General features: G+C 36.4%; 2 protein-coding genes and 1 non-coding gene across 3 annotated transcripts in view; 2 read left to right on the top strand and 1 right to left on the bottom strand.

Annotated features, from left to right (window-relative positions):
• The window catches only part of LOC133175476 (neural-cadherin-like), a 29,289-nt gene extending 16,859 nt beyond the window's left edge, over window positions 1-12,430 (top strand). Inside the window, exons 19-37 of the mRNA XM_061310575.1 lie at window positions 51-505; window positions 602-837; window positions 1,123-1,274; window positions 2,531-2,773; window positions 3,134-3,361; window positions 4,208-4,322; window positions 4,790-4,977; window positions 5,406-5,644; window positions 6,039-6,304; window positions 6,505-6,871; window positions 7,092-7,319; window positions 7,527-7,719; window positions 8,016-8,194; window positions 8,408-8,702; window positions 9,380-9,572; window positions 9,672-9,922; window positions 10,180-10,308; window positions 10,640-10,744; window positions 10,934-12,430. Coding sequence (XP_061166559.1) covers window positions 51-505; window positions 602-837; window positions 1,123-1,274; window positions 2,531-2,773; window positions 3,134-3,361; window positions 4,208-4,322; window positions 4,790-4,977; window positions 5,406-5,644; window positions 6,039-6,304; window positions 6,505-6,871; window positions 7,092-7,319; window positions 7,527-7,719; window positions 8,016-8,194; window positions 8,408-8,702; window positions 9,380-9,572; window positions 9,672-9,922; window positions 10,180-10,308; window positions 10,640-10,744; window positions 10,934-11,190 — 4,319 coding nt within the window. The 3' untranslated portion in view covers window positions 11,191-12,430. The remainder of the gene's footprint in view (window positions 1-50; window positions 506-601; window positions 838-1,122; window positions 1,275-2,530; window positions 2,774-3,133; window positions 3,362-4,207; window positions 4,323-4,789; window positions 4,978-5,405; window positions 5,645-6,038; window positions 6,305-6,504; window positions 6,872-7,091; window positions 7,320-7,526; window positions 7,720-8,015; window positions 8,195-8,407; window positions 8,703-9,379; window positions 9,573-9,671; window positions 9,923-10,179; window positions 10,309-10,639; window positions 10,745-10,933) is intronic.
• Window positions 12,431-15,083: 2,653 nt separating this feature from the next.
• On the bottom strand, window positions 15,084-25,510 carry LOC133175477 (fatty acid-binding protein, heart-like). The gene is made up of 4 exons (XM_061310576.1): window positions 25,259-25,510; window positions 17,759-17,928; window positions 16,364-16,477; window positions 15,084-15,452 (listed from the first exon to the last, which is right to left on the bottom strand). The coding sequence occupies exons 1-4, from the start codon at window positions 25,395-25,397 to the stop codon at window positions 15,402-15,404; spliced, it is 474 nt and encodes a 157-aa protein (XP_061166560.1). The 5' UTR covers window positions 25,398-25,510; the 3' UTR covers window positions 15,084-15,401.
• A 144-nt stretch (window positions 25,511-25,654) lies between these two features.
• Window positions 25,655-25,727, top strand: Trnaf-gaa (transfer RNA phenylalanine (anticodon GAA)). Its single transcript has one exon. It is a non-coding gene; the product is annotated as a tRNA-Phe (tRNA).
• Window positions 25,728-25,886: the final 159 nt, after the last annotated feature.

Raw genomic sequence — 25,886 nt, 5'->3', positions numbered from 1 at the left:
TTTTCATTAGTGTTTAATGATAAGATAACATATTTTTTCTGTGATGTCAGATGTTTTGGTGATGACGATTGTTGCCAATGACAATGATGAAGGAGCCAATGCCAAGGTTAGTTATGCTATCGTAGCGGGAACACAGCTGCCACGCAATGCCTTCAGAATTAACAACATAACAGGGGAAGTCTACACTACTGTTAGGGACCTTGATCGTGAGAAACATCCAGTGTACACTTTTGAGGTGGTTGCTAAGGATGCAGGAGTGCCCCCATTGTCAGCCACTGCCACGGCAACAGTAAACATCAAAGACATAAATGACAACGAGCCAGTGTTTGAGAAGAAGATATACAGGGAGACAATTCCCGAGACCCAGGAGGGGCTCATCATCACCATCAGGGCTAATGACCTTGACATTGATGACACCCTGTCTTATAACCTCATTGGTCTCAATGACAGGACACATTTCCAGATCACAGTGGATGGACGAGATGGGCGACTTGAAGTGTACACTGTAAGTGTTTCTATTTGGAATGATAAAGGTTTATCTTAGTTACATTGAAATAAATTTTCTCTTTAATAATTTATATTTTCTTGTTGTTTCTATTAGAAACCTGACTATGAGAACCCTGCTCAGCGATTCTTTAATCTGACAGCGGAAGTCAGTGATGGCAGATTTACAGACATCGCATACATCGAGATCACAGTCATTGATGTGAATGACGAGATCCCAATAATCACGCCACAAAGTGTAGAGATCACTAAATTTGAGAACCTCAATATCGGGGAAGTCCTTGCCAATTTCAGGGCAACAGATAGAGACGAGGGAACCAATGGCTTGTTTGAGTGAGTTGTCTTCGCTGTTATTTGTGTCAGTTTTGAATGTTTAAAACATTTTCATTATATATACATGTATATAGTCTGGCTTAAATCGATATGAAAGGGAAAAAACCATTCTTGAAGAGAAAGAAAAACTGGTTAATGTTTTAAAAAAATAATTTAAATGGGGCAGACCATATTTCTTCCCAGCTTGAATGTCTTTAGTTAAAATGAGTAATCAAGTTCTTGCTGATATGATGCTTATGGCTTTCATACAACTTGTTTGGTAATTTAGAAAACTTTTAATTTCAGCTTCTACGTTTCCCGAAAACCAATCAGTGAGAAGCCAGACTATTACTTCAGGATTACACAGAATAGGGATAATGGAACAGTGTCACTGAAAAATTCCCTGGATCATGAGACACTGACAAAACACATTGTGAAGATTCTGGCAATAGACAGAGGTAGAGAACCTGTTTCCCTCTAGGCCAAAAATAAAATTAGCTTTGTTTGGCGTTGCCGGCCGACTCACATAAATCAGTGTGGTCCGAAGAATTTTTTCAACAGATACTGATCATAATTTTTATTTCGTTATATTCATCCGAATTTAGATGTTTGTACGTTTGCGTAATATATTCAGAATGGGAAAGAATCATGTAAACGCTTGATTGATCAAACAGTTTTCATTTATAAGCATCTATGTGATGCTGAATAAATGCGTATCACGAATCCAAGCATGGCTGTTGAAAGCGGTAAAATGTAAACTCGGTTTTACAGAAGTTGATGGCATGACTCTCTGTGGTAATGTGGTTTTAAAAGTAAACTGATGAGTAAGATATACCAGTTAGAAATAGAAATTTCACGGTACAATGTCCTGTCCAATTTGCTAGTCTAGCTGCCATGCTTGGATTCGTGCACATGATTCGAATTTACACTTATTTAATGTCAGTGATTTTTAATACTATGTATATTAAAGGTTTAAAACTAATAGGGTTTGAAAATCAATGACAAAACTGAGAAACCAATTCGCACTGTGGTTGTTGTTAAACTATCGGAAACCTATGACGTTGGGATACTAACAACATGATTGTACCATTTCTGAAATTTAAATAAAAAAATATTTTCCCTACCTACTGACCCAAACGTATAAAGACCAAGTCGGCAATGCCAAACCAACAATATTTTAATTGTGGCCCTATACTGTGCATGTTGACATTTTTCCAAACATGTTTTTGATTAAATTTTATCAAATACATGTATATACCTTTGAACTTTGGTATCTTTAACATCAATATACATGTATCTGGAATACCATGGATATGTTTAATTTTAAATCCAATCCACATTTTAAAAATTTATTTTACCCTTGAATCTTCAGATATTTTGAAGTTTTAACTTGGCCCCATCAGTTCAAGAAAATTAGATTTGACTGTACTTTAATACTTCTGAATAAATTCAATTTAATTTATTGAAATCACCTTGTTGGTATACAGTCAGTATCAGTGCCACAGTATAATTTATCATAAAAAATATCACAATATTGAAATCAAAGATTGTCATACACAGAACAGTAAAGTACAAAATGTTTTTCATTTTCAACCAATTTACAAAATATACTTCTTCCGGAGTAAAATAATAGGCATGTAAGAGCATTTATAGAGTAGTGTTTTTTCACATGATGTGTTACAATGCTGCTGTTACTCTAGACTTAACATTACAGGAATCCCCCCTAACACTGGTACAGCGACCTTGACAATTAACGTGAAGGACATAAACGACGAGGACCCGACCTTCAGAGCTGTCCCTGGCCCCATTCCCAAGGTCGGAGAGAATAGTCCACCCCAGCAAGTGACAATTCTTTACGGAGTGGACCCCGATGGTACCCCTTATGGAGCCCCGTTTACCTTCGAGGCAGTGTGCATAGCATCCATCTGTGACAAGTTCTCATTGGATTTTAATCCCTGTGAGTCTCTGATTTATGAAGTAAAATAAATCTCTCAATGATTTATGAAGTAAATTTAATTTCATTCACATGATATTTGTATAATTTATCATCCTTTATTATGTACCGAACATGTAACTGTGATTAAATTCAATAATTAGTTACTACGGTGGCTGCAACGTACATCTACATGTATATGTTGACAAACCAATCTGACATGCAGAATCTTTCGTGTAATGTAAATGATCGTTTATGTAACATGAAAGAGCATGCAAGAAATGGTCGATTTAAAATGGGACAATATTATCTCTTAAATGTATTTCTTATAAAATCACCCTAAGGGATATTTGATACAGTCTGTTTTGATTGATTTTTTGATAGCTGGAGACAATGGAAATGGACTAGCCACTATCAGGTCACGAGTGACATTCAACCGTGAGGACCAGAAGTTCTACTATCTCCCAATCAAGATGACAGACATGAGAGGACATCCTGAACAGTCTACAGTGGGTCGGACAGCTACGAGTACGCTGACAATAGAGATAGGGGATGAGAATGATAATCCCCACTCACCGGCACATCAGAACATCCACGTGTACAATTACAAAGGTAGAGTAGATATAACCATTTTGTGATACAATTATATGATATATGTAACTGCATGCATGTATGATATAATTATTTCTCGCATAATCACCAGTGTAGGATTGACTTGTCCGGTGTGAGACAGTAGTGTGAGATTTTTCTGTCTTACACTGTGTATTACTACGCCGCGAACGATAATGTAAACATTCCGTCTTTATATAAAGAAATTGTAACAATGTTAAAAAATATCACATATACTTAAAATGTTGTCATTTAACTTATCAAGATAAACTTATTTTCATTCAAAATATTGTCGTATTTTCACTTTTTAAATGGCACTATTTTTAGATCGCGGAAGGATTCTTCTTGAATGAAGAATGTACGCTATCGGATAGATAAGTTTTTTTATTCCCAGTTTTTATCTATCTAATTAATTTACATGGACTTAAATTCATTTTATCAGTTTACACTCTGTGTAAACCATTTTCAGGTTCGCTCTCTCCGATGGTGTATTTAGATTTTTAATTAGATGGAAAATTAAAAGAATATATTTTTAGCCCTATCATGGCGACGTCATTGACAGGCCGTTATTTTGGATAAAATAATGCGAGAAAAATAATCATTCATTACATACTCATGTGGGAATAGTGAAATTCCACCTCGGGGCCAAGATTCACGGTCTAGGACTCGGCAAAGCCTCGTCCTAGACCGTGAATCTTGTCCCCTTGGTGGAATTTCACTATCCCACACTCGTAGTAATGAATGATTCTATTAGTAACTATTACGTGAAATAGAGATGTTTATTGTTAACAGTCATACAGACTGTCTCTGAATTCCTTGGATAACTTCCATATTGACTTTTTCTTGTAGGACTGTTTGGTAATATTGACATTGGTCAAGTGTCCGACACAGATTTGGATGATGATGATCTGGACGATAAAACATTTACCCTTCTTGGTTCACAGCAGGCAATGCAGTACTTTACGTAAGTGTATCAAACAGTCACCCTTAACAGTACTTTACATATGTATATAAAATAGTTATCCCCAGCAGTACTTAACGCAAGTGTATAAAAGTATGACTATGAAACAGTCACCCTTAGCAGTACTTAATGAACTAAGTCTATAAAAAAGTCACATCCAGCAAAATTTTATGTTAAGCCCATGAAATAATGTAGCATGCTTTTGTACTTAATGAAATCCGTGCAATATTTTCCTACTGTATTGTTAAACTGTGTGTTACTTAAGTGATTACCTTCCTCAGACAATCACTCTCCTAGAATATTTTGGTGTATTGTACAAAACACACTCATCAGGATTTTAAAAAATTAATAAAAGTTTGAGTCTGTTTACTACAGAGTTCTCTCTACCACATTTACATGGCATTCTTCCTGAAAATACACCAGCTTTTTAGCTTAATTCCTGAGGATTTAATGTCTATGTTCTTATCCAGTGTAAACAAGAGCTCTGGAATGATTCGGATGTTGGAACATGTTCCTGCCACAGTCACTGGCTACAACTTACAGGTGGACATCTTTGACCGGGTGTTTAACACTCTCAAGGTCGTATCCACGGTAACCGTCTACATCACTGACTTACCAGAGGAAGCTCCATATCGGTCCGGATCAGTCAGACTTACAGGTAAATATCTGGATCAATCAGACTTATAGGTAAATATACAGATCAGTCAGACTTATAGGTAAATATGTGGATCAGTCAGACTTACAGGTTAATATCTGGATCAGTCAGACTTACAGGTAATTATCTGGATCAGTCGGACTTGTAGGTAAATATCCAGATGAGTCCAACTTATAGGTAAATATCCAGATCAGTTAGACTTATAGGTAAATATGTGGATCAGTTAGACTTACAGGTAAATATCTGGATCAGTCAAATTTACAGGTGCATATCTAACTCAGTCAGACTTGCAGGTTAATATCTGGATCAGAGACACGTGTAAATACAGTTATTTAAATCAGTAAGAACTGCAGTTGATATACAATGTACATATATACATGAGGAAATAGAAGGAAAGTGTTAAATGCAGTTTAACTCTCTTTAAAAATCAGGTACAACTCCAGAGGATTTTATAAAGAAGCCACAGACTGGAGAGAGTCCTTATACAAAATTCCGACTCCGCATGAAGGAGAAACTTAAGGTTCCCAAGATTGACAATGTTCAGATTATCTCCGTACTGAAGACGACTGTGGATGGGGTGGATTACACAGACGTGAGGTACGCCGCGTACGGATCTCCGTACTTCCAGGGCAGTCAGCTGGATGGCGTCGTAAATCAGTATAGAGACGAGGTCAGTAGGTCAAAGTATAATTAGAATTACACAAAACAGTGCTTAAATGATATTTGATGATAAAATCATTTAGGGTTTATTGCAAAGTAGGTTTTTATTTTAAAAAAATCATTCAAGAATAGAAAAAGGATGTAATTTTTTTTATTTTAGAGAATTTATTTTAAATTGGTTTCAGTAAAAACAAAGTCATATAATTATTTAAACAAGATCTGTCTTCATCAGTCAGGTACATGTAGTTACATATTAAATACAAACTCCTTGTATTTTACTGACATGTTTTAATCTGTGGATCAACAAAATGCTTATAATTATAATTCACTAATTTAAAATTTTTGAATTTTTCATTCTTTCTGCAGAAACATTCTGATAACAAGAGTTGATTTCATTATTCTAGTTTCAACAAGACACAGGAGCCACAATAGCTATGGTGGGCATTGACATGTGTTACCGCGAGGTATGCGAGGGCGGTGGATGTGACAACAAACTTGTGGTGTACGATGAGCCCAACATGGTGACAACAAATGGACAGTCAGTTGTGGGAGTCAAAACAGGGGTGGTGGCAGAGTGCGCCTGCACTGTGTCAACCAATGTCAAATCGTGTACCCCCGACTATTGTATGAACGGTGGGACATGTAGAATGAACGACTGGGACGTTATCAGGTAAAATATGAAATGGAAAAAGTACACCCTTAATTATTTTGAATTTTACTCTCGTTAACGAAGTTAAAGAAATTCAATTATAAAATATGAAAATTTAATACTGGTTAATTGGAAGTCTGTTTTTTTCTCTATTTAGGTTGCTGGTAGAAAAAAACCTGAAAATAAATTGTTTTCTATAATATTGGTGTTCTGTTTTAAAGCTGTGAATGTCTGGCTGGGTTTGATGGGCCTCGTTGTCAGGTGACGAAGCAGGGATTTGACGGGACAGGATACGCTATATACGAACCACTACAACAGTGTGAGAACTCCCTCACCAGCATAGAAATCATCACCACGAAAGCCAACGGTCTGATCCTTTATAGTGGACCTGTCACTAATCTAGACCCTAACGCCCCTCAGGACTTTATGTACCTCCAGTTAACAGGGGGTTACCCAGAGCTGGTCCTTGACCATGGGTCAGGGAATGTGACCTTGACCTTGAATGGGAGGAACTCACAGGGGCAGCTGAAAATGAGTCCTCTAAATGATGGGACCTGGCATAAGATTGACATCACAAGGCAAGGCAAGGTAAGATCAGAAAAAATACATTTTATTTTTATTCAGCATTTGTAATGTACATTGTATGTTAGCTGTGTAATGCAGGGTTATTTTTGTATTCTGGTCAGGGGACCACAAGTGTCATACATTATATAATACACACCTGCCATTCTGTGTGTTTTTGTAGTTTGTGACGTTGACAGTAGACCACTGTCTGTATGTTCACCTGACATTCTGTGTGTTTTTGTAGTTTGTGACATTGACAGTAGACCACTGTCTGTCAGCTGATAGTTCTGACGGTCAGGATCAGGACAGAATGCCGTGTGAGAGCAGTGGATTGACCCGCGGAGAAAACATCTTCCTGAATGTGAATGCACCATTACAGATGGGAGGGCGTTATGTCGACACCAATTATCCCAGTGGCGTCAGTAACGAGAAGTTTAAAGGCTGTGTACGGAATATGAGGCATAATGGAGAGGTACAGAGAAAGATTTATATCATTTATGGCAAAAAAGATTTTAAAAAAAAACAATATGTGTAATTTTGAGAAGAGTAGATCAGAACATCAGAAAATAATTTAGTTTCACAGTTTCTAAGTCCTGTCCATTGAGATTAGATTTGAGACAAATATACATGTAGTTTAAATTAAGAATATATTTTTAACATTGTTCTTGCTTTTTTTCAGTTGTATAACTTATACACTAAGAACTTTTACCCTGGCAGTCGTGATGGCTGTCCAGAGGAAGATAACGCCTGTGAGAGTTCTCCTGATCAACCAAAGAAATGTGGGGAGAATGGAAAATGTGAACTGGTGTCGCTCCCCCAAACCACTCGGTGCATCTGTAACCCCAGGTACCGTGGTACCAGCTGTGAAACAGGTACATGTTTATTGTATGTTAGTGTTCCAGAAAATAAGATGCTTGTAGTTTTTTTCTTCAACAAATACATTGTAAATGAGTAAATTTCAGTTCTGATCAAATTTCTGATATCCAGCTGTAATCACTTTTCTTTGTTTATTTATCTCTGTTCTTTTTGTACCAATTTAGACTTGTCAGTTCAAGGTCTTATGAAATACAGACTGCATATATGCATATTCATGCTAAATTCATTAAAATATAAATCATGATGAAAATAAAATCCACTGATTTACTTATTTGACCCTTTCCTTTTCCAGTGACTACAGAGAAGTTTTTCCTGACCAAGAGTTACATGGACTGGGCATTACAGCAGCAGTTTCAGGCCAGTCTGAACACGAGGAAGATGGATGTCCAGCTGATGTACAGGACTCGGGACAAAAGCGGCATGATCTTCCACGTCACTGGCGAGGGCATTGGAGAGTTCATAAAACTCGAGGTAAGGTATTCTGATCTGTAGAAAACATCTCAAAAATTTCCTACATTTAATGTTCAAAAGATACATTTTCAGTGATGGGTTTGAAGATGTTTTGCAAGAAAATTCTTGTTACAGAAATAAGAAACTTAATTCAAAATAATTTGCTTAGAGATTTGTATTTCCATTGTGAATTTCTTTCTTGAAAAGCTAAGAGTTTGTGTACTTTCATTTCAGATTGTAGACAATGTCATACAAGTCCTGTACAATCTTGGAGATGGAAACAAAGTCCTTCAGATGGTTAATGTCACAGCAGCAGATGGATATTGGCACACCCTGTACTTCCAGCGCCGAGGACGAAGCATTATTTTATCACAGGATGGGGGTGAAGGCCCACTGTTTGTTGAGACAAGTGTGGACTCTAAATACCAGGAACTGACCGTTAAACAGAACCAGATATATGCTGGAGCTGAGGTCAGCTATGAACACTCCAAGACCATTGACCAGACTAATCCCAAAGACCTAGAAAACTGTAAGTGTTGGGGGGATCTACAAAACTGTACGTGTTGGGGGGATCTAGAAAACTGTAAGTGTTGGGAGATCTAGAAAACTGTATATGTTGGGGAATCTAGAAAACTGTAAGTGTTGGGGGGATCTAGAAAACTGTAGGTGTTGGGGGATCTAGAAAACTGTAAGTGTTGGGGGATCTAGAAAACTAAGTGTTGGGGGATCTAGAAAACTGTACGTGTTGGGGAGATCTAGAAAACTGTACGTGTTGGGGGGATCTAGAAAACTGTACGTGTTGGGGAGGGGGTCTAGAAAACTGTAAGTGTTGGGGGGATCTAGGAAACTGTAAGTGTTGGGGGGTCTAGAAAACTGTAAGTGTTGGTGGGATCTGAAAAACTGTACGTGTTGGGGTATCTAGAAAACTGTAAGTGTTGGGGGGATCAATGGAGATGTACACATGTAATTGTGGAGTGTTTTTATTGAAAGCACAGAAATATTGGGATTAGAAAGATCATTTTTATCCTAATTATTAGTGTATAACATTTCATTTTCAACATTTTTTAATACATGCAGAAGTAATGGTTTAATTTATGATGGGAGTGAATATTACATGTATAACATTGTTGTAAATGTTTTATCGTAATAACACGTGTAAAAATTTGGCATTATACCTTGTATCTGTAACTGTTGTGAACATTTCAGCTTGTTTGAATGACATCCGTATGGACATGAAGTGGTTCCCAATGACAGCGACAGAGAACAACGACAATCCTGATGTAAAGATGGTGGCAGAGGCAGAGACAACAAATAACTGTACACGTGATGACTGTGCAGGAAATATATGCGGAATGAACGGAAAGATCTGTGTCCCTCTATGGGGCATGCATAAGTGTGTGTAAGTAATTTTTTCGGTCATTAGGAGTTTATTTGAATTTTAAGAGTTTTATTCAGGCTAGTCCCTGTAAATCTTTACGTAATTACCTCCCTTTTACAGCTGCCCCCCACACCACCAGGAGATCGGTGCCACCTGTGTGTTTATAGATTATTGTCAGAATTCTCCGTGCCACCACCTGGCCACCTGTGTATCTGATAAGACAAACACAGAGTTCGGTTATTACTGTAACTGTGCCCCCAACATGAGCGGTCGTCTGTGTAATGTGTACAAAGAGCCGATCGTGGTGACAGAAGCATCCAGCTCCATTTGGATCATAATTCTGGCTGTCATTCTGATACTATTGCTTATTGGTGAGTCAGTCACAGCGTTCTCTTTGTATGAATATCTGCATATATTAAAATTTCCATTTTTAAACGTTCAGATTTTGAGCATTTTATTTTATTGCAGTATTCTGAAGAGTTCTTAAGAAATTTTTTAATCACATGTATTAGTACTTTAAAATGCCATTTCATATTATTTGTATAAAAGTATTACTGATTCTAAATCTGATGACTCTCAGTATTGTTTAATACATTGTTACCTCACAACAACACACTGGGTTTTGTAGCTGTGGCAGTTATTTTGGCTCTGTATATAAGACGACGTAAAGCAGCTGATCAGGAAAACATCATGAACTATGAAAAAGACGACTACGACATCCGCGAAAACATTGTAGATTACGACGAAGATGGGGCGGGTAAGAGAACAATTTTATAAAATATATTCATTTACATGTGCATGTATTTAGATTGAAAGTTAATTTCGATTGATTTTGACAGAGTATTAGATAATATATATGACATATACCATTTGTAATAAAAGATTTTCTTAAGTATTAGAATACAAAAGTAATTTTGTAAAGGTTGCTTCGCCTTTAAGTAGTGAAGCATGCCATTATGAAAGAATTTATATGATTTTGCATCTACGTGTACTTTATGGTGTGGGCTTTTTGAATGATTCTACACTGATTCTACAGTTACAAAAGTAAACAGATCAATGAATTAATATAAAAAATGATTGTGTGACAGGTGAAGATGACCACGAGGGATACGATATAAACCGATTGAGGAAACCAGCGGACATGACGAGGATGGATAAACCAATCATGGCGACCCATAGCAGGCCTCTTAAATGTATGTAATAACCTTAATTATATGTTACTCATCCATACATCAAATTATCAAATCTATTACCATACAATATGTTAATTCCTGAGAGTTCACTCTTGTTATTATACACAAGTTAATGGTCATTGTAAAATCTGTAAGATTCAGGATGAAGCAGTCGAGTCTATGTTTATAATCCGTGCATTGTTTATACAGCTGGACCCCCAGGAGGGACTGTTGGGGACTTTATCACAGATCGCCTTGACGACACAAACAATGACCCTGATGCCCCTCCACATGACACGCTGCACGATTTCGAGTATGAAGGGGAGGGCAGTGATGCCGGTTCACTGAGTTCTCTAAATACGTCATCCTCGGGTGGAGACCAGGATTACGACTTCCTAAATGAGTGGGGACCAAAATTCTCAAAATTAGCGGACATGTACAATAATTATGAGGAAGATTCTGACTGATAAGGCTAAACTTGATAAGGCTATATGAAATTTTATTAATATGATTCAGGAATGATAAAATACCTGTATATGTGATAAAGCTGTAAAATGATTAAAAAGGAAATGATTGACAGTTACTGTAAACATGATTGATAGTAATGAAATTACCAGAATTATATGTACTTTTAATTGGCATATTGATGCAGTCATAATCAAGTAATAAGAATTTTGAATGAACTTTATCCTTTTATATTGATATACATCAATTTGTTATATTAGTATGGAAAAATCGCAACTTATTTAATACTCTGTATCGGCCAGGCATATCAACAAAGATTATTACAAAATCAGGAATTGATTCAGAAATCAACATTTATATTTTGATTAAACACAATAAATTATAATTTGATTTAAAATTTGAACAATATGCACTGTTTATGTTTAGATTATAAAATACTCATTTGATATTGTAACCATTTATACATCAAAGCATGAGATTCCTACATAGAGATCAAACCTTTACATACATGTATAACATTTTATACAGTTTTTATATTGTGTTGTACAGTCCATTATGAATGGCTGAGATATCTGTATTTTTGTGTTAATCAGTCAACTGTCTCTACTGACACTAATTTGGAGGTCGCTCGGGGTCATGTATAAGAGGTCATTATGTGTGTTGCTAGGTGTCATCGTCATGGTAACCTTGTAAACATACTGTGATAATCATGTATTGTCTTTTATCATTTGTATATATAATAATATCAGTGCTATGTACATGTTTAATTTCTATCATGGTTCATTGCCTTGAATGAGTTTGTAAGAAAGAAATGAATGTATTTTTTAAAGCACAGATTCTTGCATGTAATGATTAGTGGATCCATTGGACATTTTATGCATGTATGAAAGTAAGCTGTATACACAAGTGTAATAGATTTAATATAAGTGTTCTTTTCCGTGAGTTTTCTTAATTTTGTACCCACTCATCACATCAGGGTTGTGGTATGTCATGGTAGAACACACTTTTTTTTTCATTAGAAATCCCTCATCAATTTTGTAGGTAGCTAATAGGTTACATTCCAGTATACATGTATAAGCATATCAAGGACTTTTATCTGTAAGGTTGTGCAAGAATTTTTATCATGTGTTATCACAGATAATTTTTGTAGTTGAAAGTCATAATATTTTTCTATTCAGTATTGTTTAATATAATGTAAATTATTGTCAAAAATATTTTAGAAAATAAATTTTTCAACACAAATTTTGTATGTACAAAGTTTTTTATGGTCTTGGATGGACAAGGACACAAGTTTGTTTCAAGTACCGGAGTGAAGGCAAATTTTCTCACATTACAACCATTTGTATAGCACTATATATTTTCAGTCTTGTATCAGTGTACTAACTAATTCTCTGATTTCCCCCAAAGTGAAATACCAGAGACATTTTATTTTTGTTCTGTTTTTGTCTTAGCTCCAGTCCCATAGGAAACAATTTAAATTAAAAAAAAAAGGGGGGAGGGGGTAACAACCAAACATTTTCAGTTTTATTTATTTTTTTGGGGGGGGGGGGCTACTTTGTAATTATTGGAGGGGGACACCCTTGCTCACCAAAACTGTGAATTTCATGCCCCATGCGTCAGGTGTTCTGGAATTAGGGCAGGTTTCTATGGATTATATATTGATTGACTCTTTGAAAATATTGGTGTTTCTTCCAAAATTGTGAAATTCATAGGGGTTTTGGTGTTAGGGTGGGGCTCTGTTGAATATAATCTGAGAATGCATTGTTTCTTTGAAAAACCTCTGCTCTGCCCCTAGGTATTTAGCAAACAAACATGTACTTAGTGTATGGTTAGGTTGAGCAAGGATGCCTCTTCCAAAATTGTGCATTTCTTGGCCCCAGGGTTATGCTCTGGTTGTAGGATGGGGCTGTATTGATTATATAGTGAAAATACATATTTTTTTAAAAAAAAAAATCTTTTTCTCTGCTCCAGGGTATTAAGCAAAGGAACTAAATGCAATGTTATGATGAGCAAGGGTGCCTCTTCCAAAACTGTGAAATTAATGGCCTCAGGGTCATGGGTCATTGTGTTTGGGTGTGACTATATTGAATATATAGTGAAGATGCATTAATTCTTTGAAAAATTTAACTAAGTTCATATTTATGATGAGCAAGTGTTTCTCTTACAAAAGAACGAGGGCATTTTAGATAGGCATTTGGCAGGAATTTGGGCACACTTGAAAAGTGAAAATGTCATTGATCTGTCACATGAAATTTTAGCATTCTTTTGATGTATCCGGTTCCTGAGAAATATGAAAGGGAAATATTTTCCTGATATTGTGTTTTGATTTGCTAAACATAACTTGAAAATTGGCTAGATGAGTCATTTTATACAAAATTTCACAATTTTAAACATGTTTTTCAAAAAACAATTGTTATCTCTGGTCATCTTTCCATGATTTTTAAACGTTATTTGTGTGCATTTTAATTCAAAGAAACAAACAAACATCTGTAAAAAATGGAGAAAAGACCCGGAGACCATTAAAAAAATAATGAACTTTTTTTCGAGAAAAAAAAATCCAATGTGTGAATGCGGTGCTTCAATGTCGTTTTTAAATCCATAATGTTTCTGTAGTATAGGTCAGTAGTATGCGTTACCCGTCCAGTGCAATGAGAAAGAAATATTTTTTTAGTTCTATCCTCACACAGAGCGTTAATATTTTTTTTAATGCAAATAATCAAATCTTTTATCAGTGTAATTTTATGCACTGTTTTATTTTAAAATGTATTTATTATGGTTCTGTTGCACCGAGCGCAAAAGCAATTGTTCCAATAATATATACAAATGTACTTGTCTTTAACTATACCCTTATCATAATGGTTTTTATTATTTATGGGAAGCATTACTATGTTATAGTAATTTTTAAGATGGGCAGACTTAAATATAACAATTTGACAAGATATTTGAAACCAAACGTAACATTTTCCTGTGTACCTAACTTTGGAAAGTCTGTCCACCTGTGGTCAGCCGACCAAATCGTGGACATTAAACTATGAATGTTTCGTACAGATGATTCCTGCAGATCACACGCTAAATACACCCATCTTCTTTTGATTTTCATGGCCCCTTACCATTGTGTTCTAGTGTTAGGGTGGGGCTGTGTTGAATCTATATACTGAAAATACATTATTTCTTTGAAAATCTGCTCTGGAGATCTAGGAGCAAACATATTACAAAGTTGTAATAATCAAGGGTAATTGAAATTCAGGACCACTTGGTCAAGTGTTGCGGTGCTGGGCAGGGCTTCATTATTCTACAGAGAGATGTTATTCCCCTTTTTCTATTTGCCTATGATAATTAAACACTGTTAATAATGTAATTGAAAGGTCAGTTGAATAAGAGAGTTATACAAGAATTTTTATGATATATCGTACTGTGATAGTGACAAATTGGGGCAAGCACAGGCAAGTAAAATGATCTACTCTAAGATTTCTTATTTTGTTGATCCATGTTCATCCTATTCCTCTTACTTTTGAGTATTTATGGCATCATCTCTCAGTTTATTTTTACTTCTATGGTTCCTTACAGTGTTGTATTATACTCAGGTGACCAGTAAGGCCCTTGGGCCTCTTGTAATGGTGACTGAAGAGGTTGTATCAGGTGTGCTTCATGTTACAGATCTAAGACTCAATCTCTCACCAGAGGGCGTATTACGCTCCGCTTACTTGTTGGAGCGGAGCGTAATACGCCCTCTGGTGAAAGATTGTGTAAAATTACACTCGGTACACCTCGGACGATTCGTACCTCATCTATAATGAAGGCGACGGAATCCTTCGAGCTTTGCCGAATACAGCACTGGTGAACATGTATTGCTATAAAACTGGGACTTTTCACACAATAAAACCCTAACACAGACTTTATAACACTTGTTTATTAGATCTGTTGACAAGCATATAACAATTGGTTGGTCCTCATATACAATTATAAATCTCACTAATTTTTATGGTACTTTATAGAAAGAATGGGCTCATCTGTTTGGTCTCCAAAACCACAACAAAACCCAACAAAAAAGCCAAAAACAAACGAACAAATATATACATAACGGCTGCATATCAGCTTGAATATATGTACATGGTCCAGATACGATGTAATCATGTTATTATAATGGTTAATGTGACGGTGAAGTATGCTAATACTGAACAAATCTGGTCTGAGCGAGAGGAAATGGTGGACCTCATTTCTTCTTAAAGATTCTCCGGCACACGACATTGTTGACATAAACTGTCTACAATAAAGAAAATTAAGTCATTAAACCAAAGAAAAATTCTAAAAGGATTAGGAAAGCATAATTAGTATTAAATTTACAGTTGCAGTTTAGCTGATGTACATGTATAGGAATCTTATAAAGCTCTTATAAAGCGGAAGTCGAGAAGAGACAATTACAGGCAATTAGTTCTAGCTACATTGTATATAACTGAAAATACACATTTTTCTGGTATAATGTAAAATGACACCTCATTCACTAATGTTCTAATTCTGAATTAAATATAGGAATGTTTCTCATTTGTGAATATTGATTAAGTCGTTTATTGTTAGTTTTCTCTGGAAACAACATGCGTTTTCTTGCCTTAAGAACCGGGTGGGGGAGGGAGGAGAGTGCCCTCTCCCAATAATTTTGCTGATATATGGTATACTGTAGAAAACATGGGCATTTTACTGAAGTGCCCCTCAATAATTACGTCTGATGACCACCCCCTCCTTTTTTTTTTTTTTTTTTTTTTTTTTTTTTTTTTTTTTGCTTGTCAATGAATTTTTCTTAGTAGTGCCAACCCAAAAGGAAAATCTTTGGTTGTGCCCCCTCTCCCCAGCTGACATTGTTTCTTACGCCGTTATGGGCCTGTTATAGGCTACAGCGTCTTACATTAGCTAATCCTCCCTTTCCACCCCCTCCTTCCGCGAGCCAAAAACCAAACATATACACACACACAAACAAAAGAAAAACATGCATGACACAGCAAAGAACTAAGAAATTATGTGACCCAGAGGTCTGATTTATTAATGTCTGCTTCCCCTTCTGAAAAGCAAATAAGCAGGCATGCGTGTTTAAAGCACGTGCGCTTCTTTCTCATGCACACATGTGAAGGTTGCGCTATGAATGCTGGCGTGGATTAAAATAACCTGGAGCTTGATATCTACCATTATAAGTTCCCCATTCACCAACTCTCTTTCCACTCGGGTCGCCTTGCCCTTTGACCCCTCGGTCGGTTTGGCCTCCGTAATTAGTTTCCCGTCTTTCCAAGTGACTGTAGCCTGTAACGTGTTAGAGTGTTAGTTAGTAATAGGAAAGTTAATTATTACCATTATTAACTCGCCGTTCACCACCTCTCGGATAACTTTCGTCTCTTTGGCCTTTGACCCCACTGTAGGCATGGAATGTGTGACTAATTTACCGTCTGTCCATTTGACTACTGCCTTTCAAGAGGAAATACCAGTGTAAGTGTCATACAGAAAATAAAGCGGAAAATGCATAGCCCCCCCCCCCCCCATGTAATTCTGTAAATGCCGAAAGATAAGTATATATAGATAGGTCTATACCCCTCTATGCTATAAAATCAACAGTTGATTTCATAGTGTACCTATATATATATATATATATATATATATATATATATATATATATATATATATATATATATATATATATATATATATATATATAAAGCACTAAAAATGACCAACGACACGAACAATAATAATTGTCAAATTTTCGGGACAACCTGTCCCTTCCTCAGGACAAAGAAAAAAGTTAAGAAGTCATAAAAACAAAGGAAATAGAGAAGCAAAAACAACTAGCACTACTACTAAACTACCAGTTTAGTAGTTTAGTAGTAGTGCTAGTTGTTTTTGCTTCTCTATTTCCTTTGTTTTTATGACTTCTTAACTTTTTTCTTTGTCCTGAGGAAGGGACAGGTTGTCCCGAAAATTTGACAATTATTATTGTTCGTGTCGTTGGTCATTTTTAGTGCTTTATATAAATTTCCATCCGTGACCTTGTATCTACTTAGTAGATCCGACACTTCGGATATACAGTGTTGTTGGTTTTTAGTGCTTTTTATATATATATATATATATATATATATATATATATATATACCTTTCTTTCGTCATTTACATGGGGAGCGCCTATGCAGTTAATCAGGAAATTTACGTTTAAATTTGCAAAAATGTATTTACAAATGTGTATGAGAAATAATTCTTTTATACCCTCTAATTACAATGCCTTTAAACTTATTGTACAGAACTATATAAATCTCAAATCTCCCACCATATACCGACGTCTACTTTAACCCCCCCCCCCTTTATGGTATATAAATCTGATTTCTATGTTACTTAGCCCCATCCTTACAACTATCATTTACAGTATCTTCCGGACCTCCATTGTGAATCTTCAATAGTTTTCCCTATCCTTTCTGGACAATGACTATTACCAAAGTCAGTGCCCCCCCCCTCCCATTCCTCTGACCCTTAGCTCCGCCATAGACAGTATATATATCTTGTGTCCTTCCCCTTTCTGTCACGTGATCTTGTTACCTTCATAGGGTTGTCCTGAGGATCGCTAGACTCCACCTCAGTATCCAGAGAGAATTTATGGTCGGAGTCTTTTGGTCCCTTGGTGTGGATCCGAACTTGTTCGTCCTCCACCGTTATCGTCATGGTGCTATTGGCGGCAGCCGCTAACTTCCGGAGCACAAAGTTCACACCTAATAAAGATGTTTGAGATTATCTTGAGAAAAATTACGGTGAGTGTAACAGTGTCCAACAGTGTCGCTTACTATACAGGCACGGAAATAGCACCCCTTTTCCAAACCTAATCTTTTACTGTTTAGTTTATAAACGATCAATGAAAGCCCCCCCCCCCCCCCCGGCCAACTCTTTTGTTTCAACACGATCATAAGCTGGAACCTAACAACCCCTTTTCCGCCTCACCACCACCACCACCATACAAAATCAAGAAATAGAAATCTTGAGTTTGAGCAATTTTCCTTTCTTGTCCCGGGTTCGTCGGAAGCAATATCAGTTGGGGGAGAGAGAGGGACTACTTACAGAAATAACAAGCCGAAAAAAGGTCTTCAGACGTTATTTTTTGTAGGGACTCGACCGTTTTATTGTATAGTATGTCGGGTTTTCATTTGATTCATTAACTTTTTTTTTCATTTTTTGACTCGCTTACTATATAGACTCATAAACTTGGCCATTTTCAACCAAACGTATAGAACAAATCTTTCTAGGGTGATGGCCTGTTGGGGATTTACGTTTAAATGAAGGACAAGGAAGCTACATGTATACCTATGAAATGACACCGACCCATCCCGACTCCAGCTCCTCACTTTGCCTTCTAGATCTAAGCAGGCTCCTAGCATGGGGGTTGAAAATTGGGAAGGGGGTAAAATTACCCGAAAATCTTTGATAGCAACCCACCCACCCCATCCCACCCCCCAAAAGAATTACTGTTTATCATTTTTTGTGTAAAATGAAATGTGATTTTATACAAGGGTTACTAGCTAAACTACAAAATTGTTAGCACAAATAGCAATTGATACACAGGAGTGACAGGAGCGGAGAAGGTAGAAAAATAAAAATAAGGATATAGCATGTGCATCTGAATTACACGTGTCTTAGCTGAATTTCAAAATCACTCAAATTGTCAAGAACTGCGGACGATAGTATTGTTCTCCCGCCTACCTCCAAGTCAATTTTCAAAAGTTAACACATTTGAATGATTTTTCATATCTATATAGATATTTATATGAATTTTCATAAAACATTACTTCTTTGGGAAAACAAAGAGAGATAACTCTATAATTTTGGTAAAACTTTTGTTTTTTCACTACAGAAATCAACGGAAAACGAAAAAATATTTTTAAAACACCTCCCCCCCCCCTTTACCCCCCGTGAAGCAAAAATTCCTTTTTACAGGTAATATCGACTATCATTTTACGAATTCATACCAAAGCTTTTTGTGTTTCACGGGGGGGGGGGGGGGCACATGTTTACAAACGAAAAACTACAAAAATGCTTATTTTTTTCTCCAATTTCAAAGGGGTTTACAACTAAAACATTGTATTTTATTAATAATATAGTTTAATTTTATATGCGTAAAACATAAGAAAAGATTTATATAAGGAACATTTATTCATATTTAAGAATATTTTAAAATTTGGTGATGCTTTAAAGCCCGATTTCAATGGAAAATATCGTCTACCCCCCTTATTTAAAGAGCTAAAATTAGGGGTAATTAACTATTTCACACTGGTATTAAAATTATCAGTCAATTACCTTTGAACTGTTCTTTACATTCAACAAAGATTTTACGGCCAAATTACCATTAGTATTGAATTAAATGGGTGTAAAATGTAGGCGGGAATCGAGAGTTAGCGTGCGTAGTTCTTTTATTGCCGCGCTAAATCTTTTTCGCCATGCTACCTAACGTGCCCAAAAACAAAATTAAATAGATAAACTAAGTTTTACAGAAGGGTTTTACAGTGTATTTAGAAAGAACATGTATTTATAGTCAGATCAAATTACTCCAGAAATGATGGGCGTGAATGAAACCAGAATTAGTCTCGCCCTCGGTCACGGCTGATATTGATTTAGATCAGCACTCTGCGATGTCCAGACGACCTGTCTTCAACGTTATATAATACATGTATGTCTACAGCATACATACATGTATTTCTTTGTTAAACAAAATGATTAAATCAATGCTTTAAAATTTTTGGAAGACCTTCATGCAGAAGCATATGGATACTTTGTCATATTAACGCAAACACCGATCCCATATCATTTCTCTTAAAGAGACAAACATCGACCCTATATCATTTCTCTTAAAGAGAAAGGGTGGAATGTTTACAATATTTTTAACATTATTTCACATTGACTTTGCCTTCGTGGTAGTTTCTAGAGCTTTTCCACTTTTCTTTCTTCCTGATTATTTCAACTGATGGTTTATCATGTGTGCTTATGTACTCAAATAATATAATTGCAGCTCCCACCATTCATAATTTGGATATAGAGTTGAAACAAAGTACCATATACATGTGTACACTTGTCCTATTCGGAATATCTAAAAATTGATAAAAATGCGAATCAAATCTAGTGTTTTAGTCATTGTTGCTACAGAAAGACATATAAATAGAAAAAGGTAGGGATTGAAGCTAATTTTTCTAAATTCATGTTTTCATCTCAGATGAATTTACTACATATCTACAACGTATCAAGAGACAGTCCTCGGAATATAAACAGATATTCACTCCACGTTATGTTCAATCGACAATTCAGTAGTTCCGGGGAACCACACAGGATTTACCAGTATGAATACAGACTTTGACAAATAATTATAGCTTAGATGCAGTGAGGTGTCATATCCTCTCGTTTGAAGCGCTCCGAGTTCGTCGACCCGGCCATTTCGTCTGTAGCACAATAGCTTTCATGTGATTCAGATCAAGACTGGTTCAGTCCACCTCTACTCTTCTGCTTGATTAAATAGGATTATAAGATCACAAAAATACAAAAAATGAATAGACCTCTTCAATAAATTAAAAATCAAGATGGAAGAGGATCACTGAATTTAATGGCGTTTTATTCTATCATATTTGCATTCATGTACGAGGGGTTATCAAAAAGTTCGTGGACTGATGCGATAAAATTAATACTTTGTAGTCTGTGCTTACAAAATTTATGAAAAACATAAAACAACAATAGTTTAAGAAATGTTGAAAATTTTAGCTTGATACGTTGATAATTTTCCAAATTATTTTAAAATAAAAAAGACATGCATTATATGATCACCCTGCCCGGCGCTGTCGGCGTTTAGTTTCATGACGTCCGACAACGTCATTGTTTCTCAATGTCCACTCCGCCTACCTTATACACTTATCTTGATGTGATTACCTGGAGTTGACTTAAGTCCGTCTTGTTTATGTGACTTTACAATGTCATGAACAGCTGCTTTCAATGCATATAATACTGTAAATGTATCTATACATAAGGAAAGATCCTCACTTGATTATACCAGAATACTTAGCTTGTTGGAGTTCAATTTCTACCACACATGATCAACGTCACTTTTCGACGTGACTGAATTTTGACACCCTGACTACAACTTGACTTTAACTGTGCATCTTTCATCTCTCTGAATCTTTTTGGACATTTAAAAACAAGTACTCTGGATATATTTTATTTTTCTGTAGTCCGTTTAAACATTCCCTAGATCTATACCAGTTTTTCCAGGTGCGAAACTTTAAAGAATGTTGGAAACAGAAACCCCTCCCCCTTTTTGACGTCATTTTCAAGCCCTTAATTGTTTGGACACTCCATATAAAATTTACGATAAAATTTCATAGAATTTACAGAATGGGGTAAAAATTGCAAATTTTACGAAACAATTGTGTTGTAACACGTGCCTGAATTAACCGGACTTTTTGACGACAAATGCTCATATCAAAAGAGTTTTTCTCAGTTACACTCAGGTAGAAAAAACGTCCTATTTGAGGTTGCGCCGCTTGGACATACCATTGCTTACAAAAACATTAACAATTTATTAAAAAATAAAACTTATGATTTATGGTTTATTCTAAAGATAGAAAAGATGATGCTAACTAAATGTATTAAAATTCATTGATGTACCCAAAGCGGTTTTAATTTTATGGCGCTAGTCCACGAACTTTTTGATAATCCCTCGTATATCAATATTTTTATACACTAAACAATGTTAACACGAATTCGAATTTATGACCGACTACACAGATAAGAACTTTCAACATCTATCATGAATTTTACACTGAATAAACATTGTTAAAATTTGAGAAAATCTCTGATCAGATCACCTTATAAAATTCTTTAGATATAAAAGCCGTTTTCAGACTTTACTTTCTATATTATTAGTATGGAACACACAACTCCTGGTAGTTAAATTTTAGCTTTTGCAAAATCTTTCATCAACATAACATGGTAACAAATAGAAATATATCTTATAGAAGAATATTATAAAATAGATGTAATTAAAATCATGGCCGTAGGAACCGGGAGGGGCACTAATTTTGCCGATATATAGATGACCATAGAAAACATAGATACTATATGCTTGTGCCCCCTCAATAAAAACATATGACGACCTTTTTTTTCTTTTTTTTTTTTGCTTGTCAAGAAATTTTTGGTAGATGAGAGTGCCCCCTCAACTGAAAATGTATGGCTGTGCGCCCCCCCCCCCCCCAACTGAAATTGCTTCCTACTGGCCTGAAAATATCGTTTAATATTTACCATAATTATTCATTTTTTTTCAGATGTGCAAAGGCAATAAAAAGCAATAACATTTTATATTCGTGCACCTTCATTTCATACATTTTGTTGAGTTGTAAATGGTTTCCCTGATATCCACATTTTATACATTAAGTTACAATCATTCGGAACTTTCATCATTAAAATTATGCCTTTGATTTGAACCACTATTTATGTGATTCCAAGATAATTTTTAATGCTAACAGAAACTTCTTTTTAAGCTTTATCTGAAATTTAAAAAAGAGGCCCATGGGCCACATCGCTCACCTGAGCACATTGGCTAGGCAAAAGCACAAATCAGTTCATTATTGAAAAGATTACTGGGGAGGGGGGGGGGGGGCTTGAATTTTAAACTACCTTCCATGTCAATTTAACAAATGGCTTTGTTGTACTTGAAATGATTTTAAAAAATTTTTCCCATATACTCCTTTGTAAAAATTTGATCCCCCATTGTGGCTCCTCCCTATCCCAGGGGTCATCATTTGAACAAACTTGAATCTACACTATCTGAGGATGCTTCGATATCAATATGACTAAACATAGTTTTTCTGTTCTTGAGAAGAAATATTTTTTCTATATGTTCTTACGTAAAACTTTTGATCCCCCATTGGGCCCAACCCTACCCCAGCAAAGGCGGATCCAGGGCCGGTGCGCCGCCGGTTTGAATTTTTTTTATGTAGAACTTATATGTCCATTATCCTAAAATCAAGGAAAAAACATCTCTTCTTTGTAAGAATTCGTCACCTTCCCAGACCCCCACCAAGGCCTTGCTCTAGACCCACTGGGGGCTTCAATGCAGCCCCCAGACCCACTGCAACTACTGCCCCCCACCCCAGTTACGAAATTCCTGGATCCGCCACTGCCCTGGGAGTCATCATTTGAACAAAATTGAATTTACCCTACCTGAGGATGCTTCCATATCAAAATGACTAAACATGATTTTCAGTTCTTGAGAAGAAGATATTTTCCTATATGTTCCTATGTAAAATTTTCAATCCCCCATTGGGCCCCACCCTTCCCACGGGGGTCATCATTTGAACAAAATTGAATTTACACTGCCATATCAAAATGACTTATCATGGTGTAACGTTTTGGGTTTTATAAGTAAATAATAAATTCGCTGCCATTGTGGCCCCGCCCTACCCCCCAGGGGTCATGATTTCAACAAATTTGAATTTACACTACCTGAGGATGTTTCCATATAAATATGACTCATCATGGCTTTGTTGTTCTTGAGAAGAAGATTTTTCCTTTATATTTCTAAGTAAAACTTTGATCCTCCATTATGGCCCCGCCCTACCCCCGGGGGTCATGATTTGAACAAACTTTAATCTACAATACCTGATGATGCTTCCATATAAATATGACTCATCATGGCATTGCTGTTCTTGAGAAGAAGATTTTTCCTTTATATTTCTAAGTAAAACATTGATCCTCCATTATGGCCCCGCCCTACCCCCGGGGGTCATGATTTGAACAAACTTGAATCTACACTACCTGAGGATGCTTCCATATAAATATGACTCATAATGGCTTTGCTGTTCTTGAGAAGAAGATTTTTAAAGGCTTTTTCCTATATATTTCTATGTAAAACTTATATCCTCCATTGTGGCCCTGCCCTACCCCCGGGGATCATGATTTGAACGAACTTGAATCTACACTACCTGAGGATGCTTCCACATGAGTTTCATCTATCCTGGTACCGTTCACGGTAGCTCAGTCGGTAGAGCGCTCGCTTCGTGATCGGGAGGTCGTGAGTTCGAATCTCGGCCGCGACTGACCTAAGTCGATAAAAATGGGTAGCAACTGTTCCTTCGCCATGCGCTCGGCACTTTGAAGTGAAAGTTGCGGGTCGTTCGGATGAGACCTTAAAAACCGAGGCCCCGTGTCACGGCAGGCGTTGGCACGATAAAGATCCCTCACTGCTCAATGGCCCTGAGTGCCGAGTAAAGGTCAAAATTTGAAGCCCTTCACCGGTATGTGGTGACGTCTCTATATGAGTGAAAAATTCTCGAATGGGACGTAAAACAACATAAAATCAAACAACCATCTTTCCTGGCCCTGTGGTTCTTGAGAAGAAGATTTTTAAAAGATGCTATTAATTTTTTCACCAATTCTCTATTATCTCCCCTTGAAAGAGGGCGTGGCCCTTCATTTGAACAAACTTGAATCCCCTTCACCCATGGATGCATTGTGCCAAGTTTGGTTGAAATTGGCCCAGTGGTTCTGGAGAAGAAGATGAAATTGTGAAAAGTTTACAACGACGACTACGACAACGACAGACAACAGACAAATTTCGATCAGAAAAGCTCACTTGAGCCTTCGGCTCAGGTGAGCTAAAAAGGTGACTTACTACATTTTTTGTAATTATTAATTATGTAAAACTATATCCAGTGGAAATTGGTGTAGTTTTTCAACTTTAAGCTCATCACCTTAATCAATTCCACGTAGGGCTATATCCCTTTCATTCTTCCATAATTGTTTGTCACAGCTATAATTCTTGTACTTTTAGGTATCAAAATATTATTATAGAAACCATTCACTATAACATGTATAATAAATGTAGATGTATAATACTGGTAGTTTCTGATTAAACTGAAAAACGAAAGCGCGATCTTACAATCCCGTGTTATCTCGTTCTTTGCTTTAGATCGATGAGGCATCTGAACACGCCCTAATGGATACAAGGCCAACTAGCCTTTGGAGGTTAGATGATAATGAGGGAGAATTTCAAAACACAGAAAGGACACTTACCTATTTCTTTTAAGTATTCATCTAAATTTTCGTTCCTGTCTAGAATCCATACACCTGCTATCGTTTTTTCAATTTCTGCAAGAGCCATGTTTGACCAGTTGTGGATTAACACTAACAGGTCGAAGGTTTCCGATATCATAAAACGTGTACGCACATTGCCCCAAGCCACTGTTTGTTTAATGTCGACAAATAACGAAAGGTGACAAAGTAGAACGTCTGCTTCTCTCAGAACTACTAAGTGCAATTCTGACTCTCCTGTTTTTTTGCTGTTCTTTATTATTTCGAAATATTTTAGCCTATAACTGCATAAAGCACTATTATACAATTCGTCAAAATATACACATGTGAAATGAGTGTGCTTGATTCTGACGTTTCTTAAACATCAAGTAACTGTCAGCCGGAATAGCTCAGTTGGGAGAGCGTTAGACTGAAGATCTAAAGGCCCCCGGTTCAATCCCGGGTTCCGGCACGGAACACTCCGGCGGCTGACAGCCACATTTTTTTCCCTTTTTTCCATTTCGGACATACTTTCTTTTCGTAATTTTTCCAGGGGCCCGTTTTTTTGCCGTGTTCACGATTCTTTTTGTTTACCGGATTAATGATACTGATCACTTTTTATTATACAGCT

The sequence above is a fragment of the Saccostrea echinata genome, unplaced genomic scaffold (genome assembly GCF_033153115.1).
Source record: "Saccostrea echinata isolate AGI-Se365-2 ecotype Australia unplaced genomic scaffold, CSIRO_AGI_Sech_v1 ptg000062l, whole genome shotgun sequence".
NCBI lineage: Eukaryota > Metazoa > Mollusca > Bivalvia > Ostreida > Ostreidae > Saccostrea > Saccostrea echinata.
This window is presented reverse-complemented; position numbering and strand designations above follow the sequence as displayed.

Excerpts from the sequence above, each read along its gene's own strand:
- LOC133175477 (XM_061310576.1), bottom strand. The coding sequence starts at position 25,397 with ATGATATCGGAAACCTTCGACCTGTTAGTGTTAATCCACAACTGGTCA. Across the intron at positions 17,929-25,258 it reads TGAATACTTAAAAGAAATAG|GTGTGAACTTTGTGCTCCGG; the intron begins GTAAGTGTCCTT and ends CATCTTTATTAG. Across the intron at positions 15,453-16,363 it reads TGAATGGGGAACTTATAATG|ACAGTTTATGTCAACAATGT; the intron begins GTAGATATCAAG and ends TCTTTATTGTAG.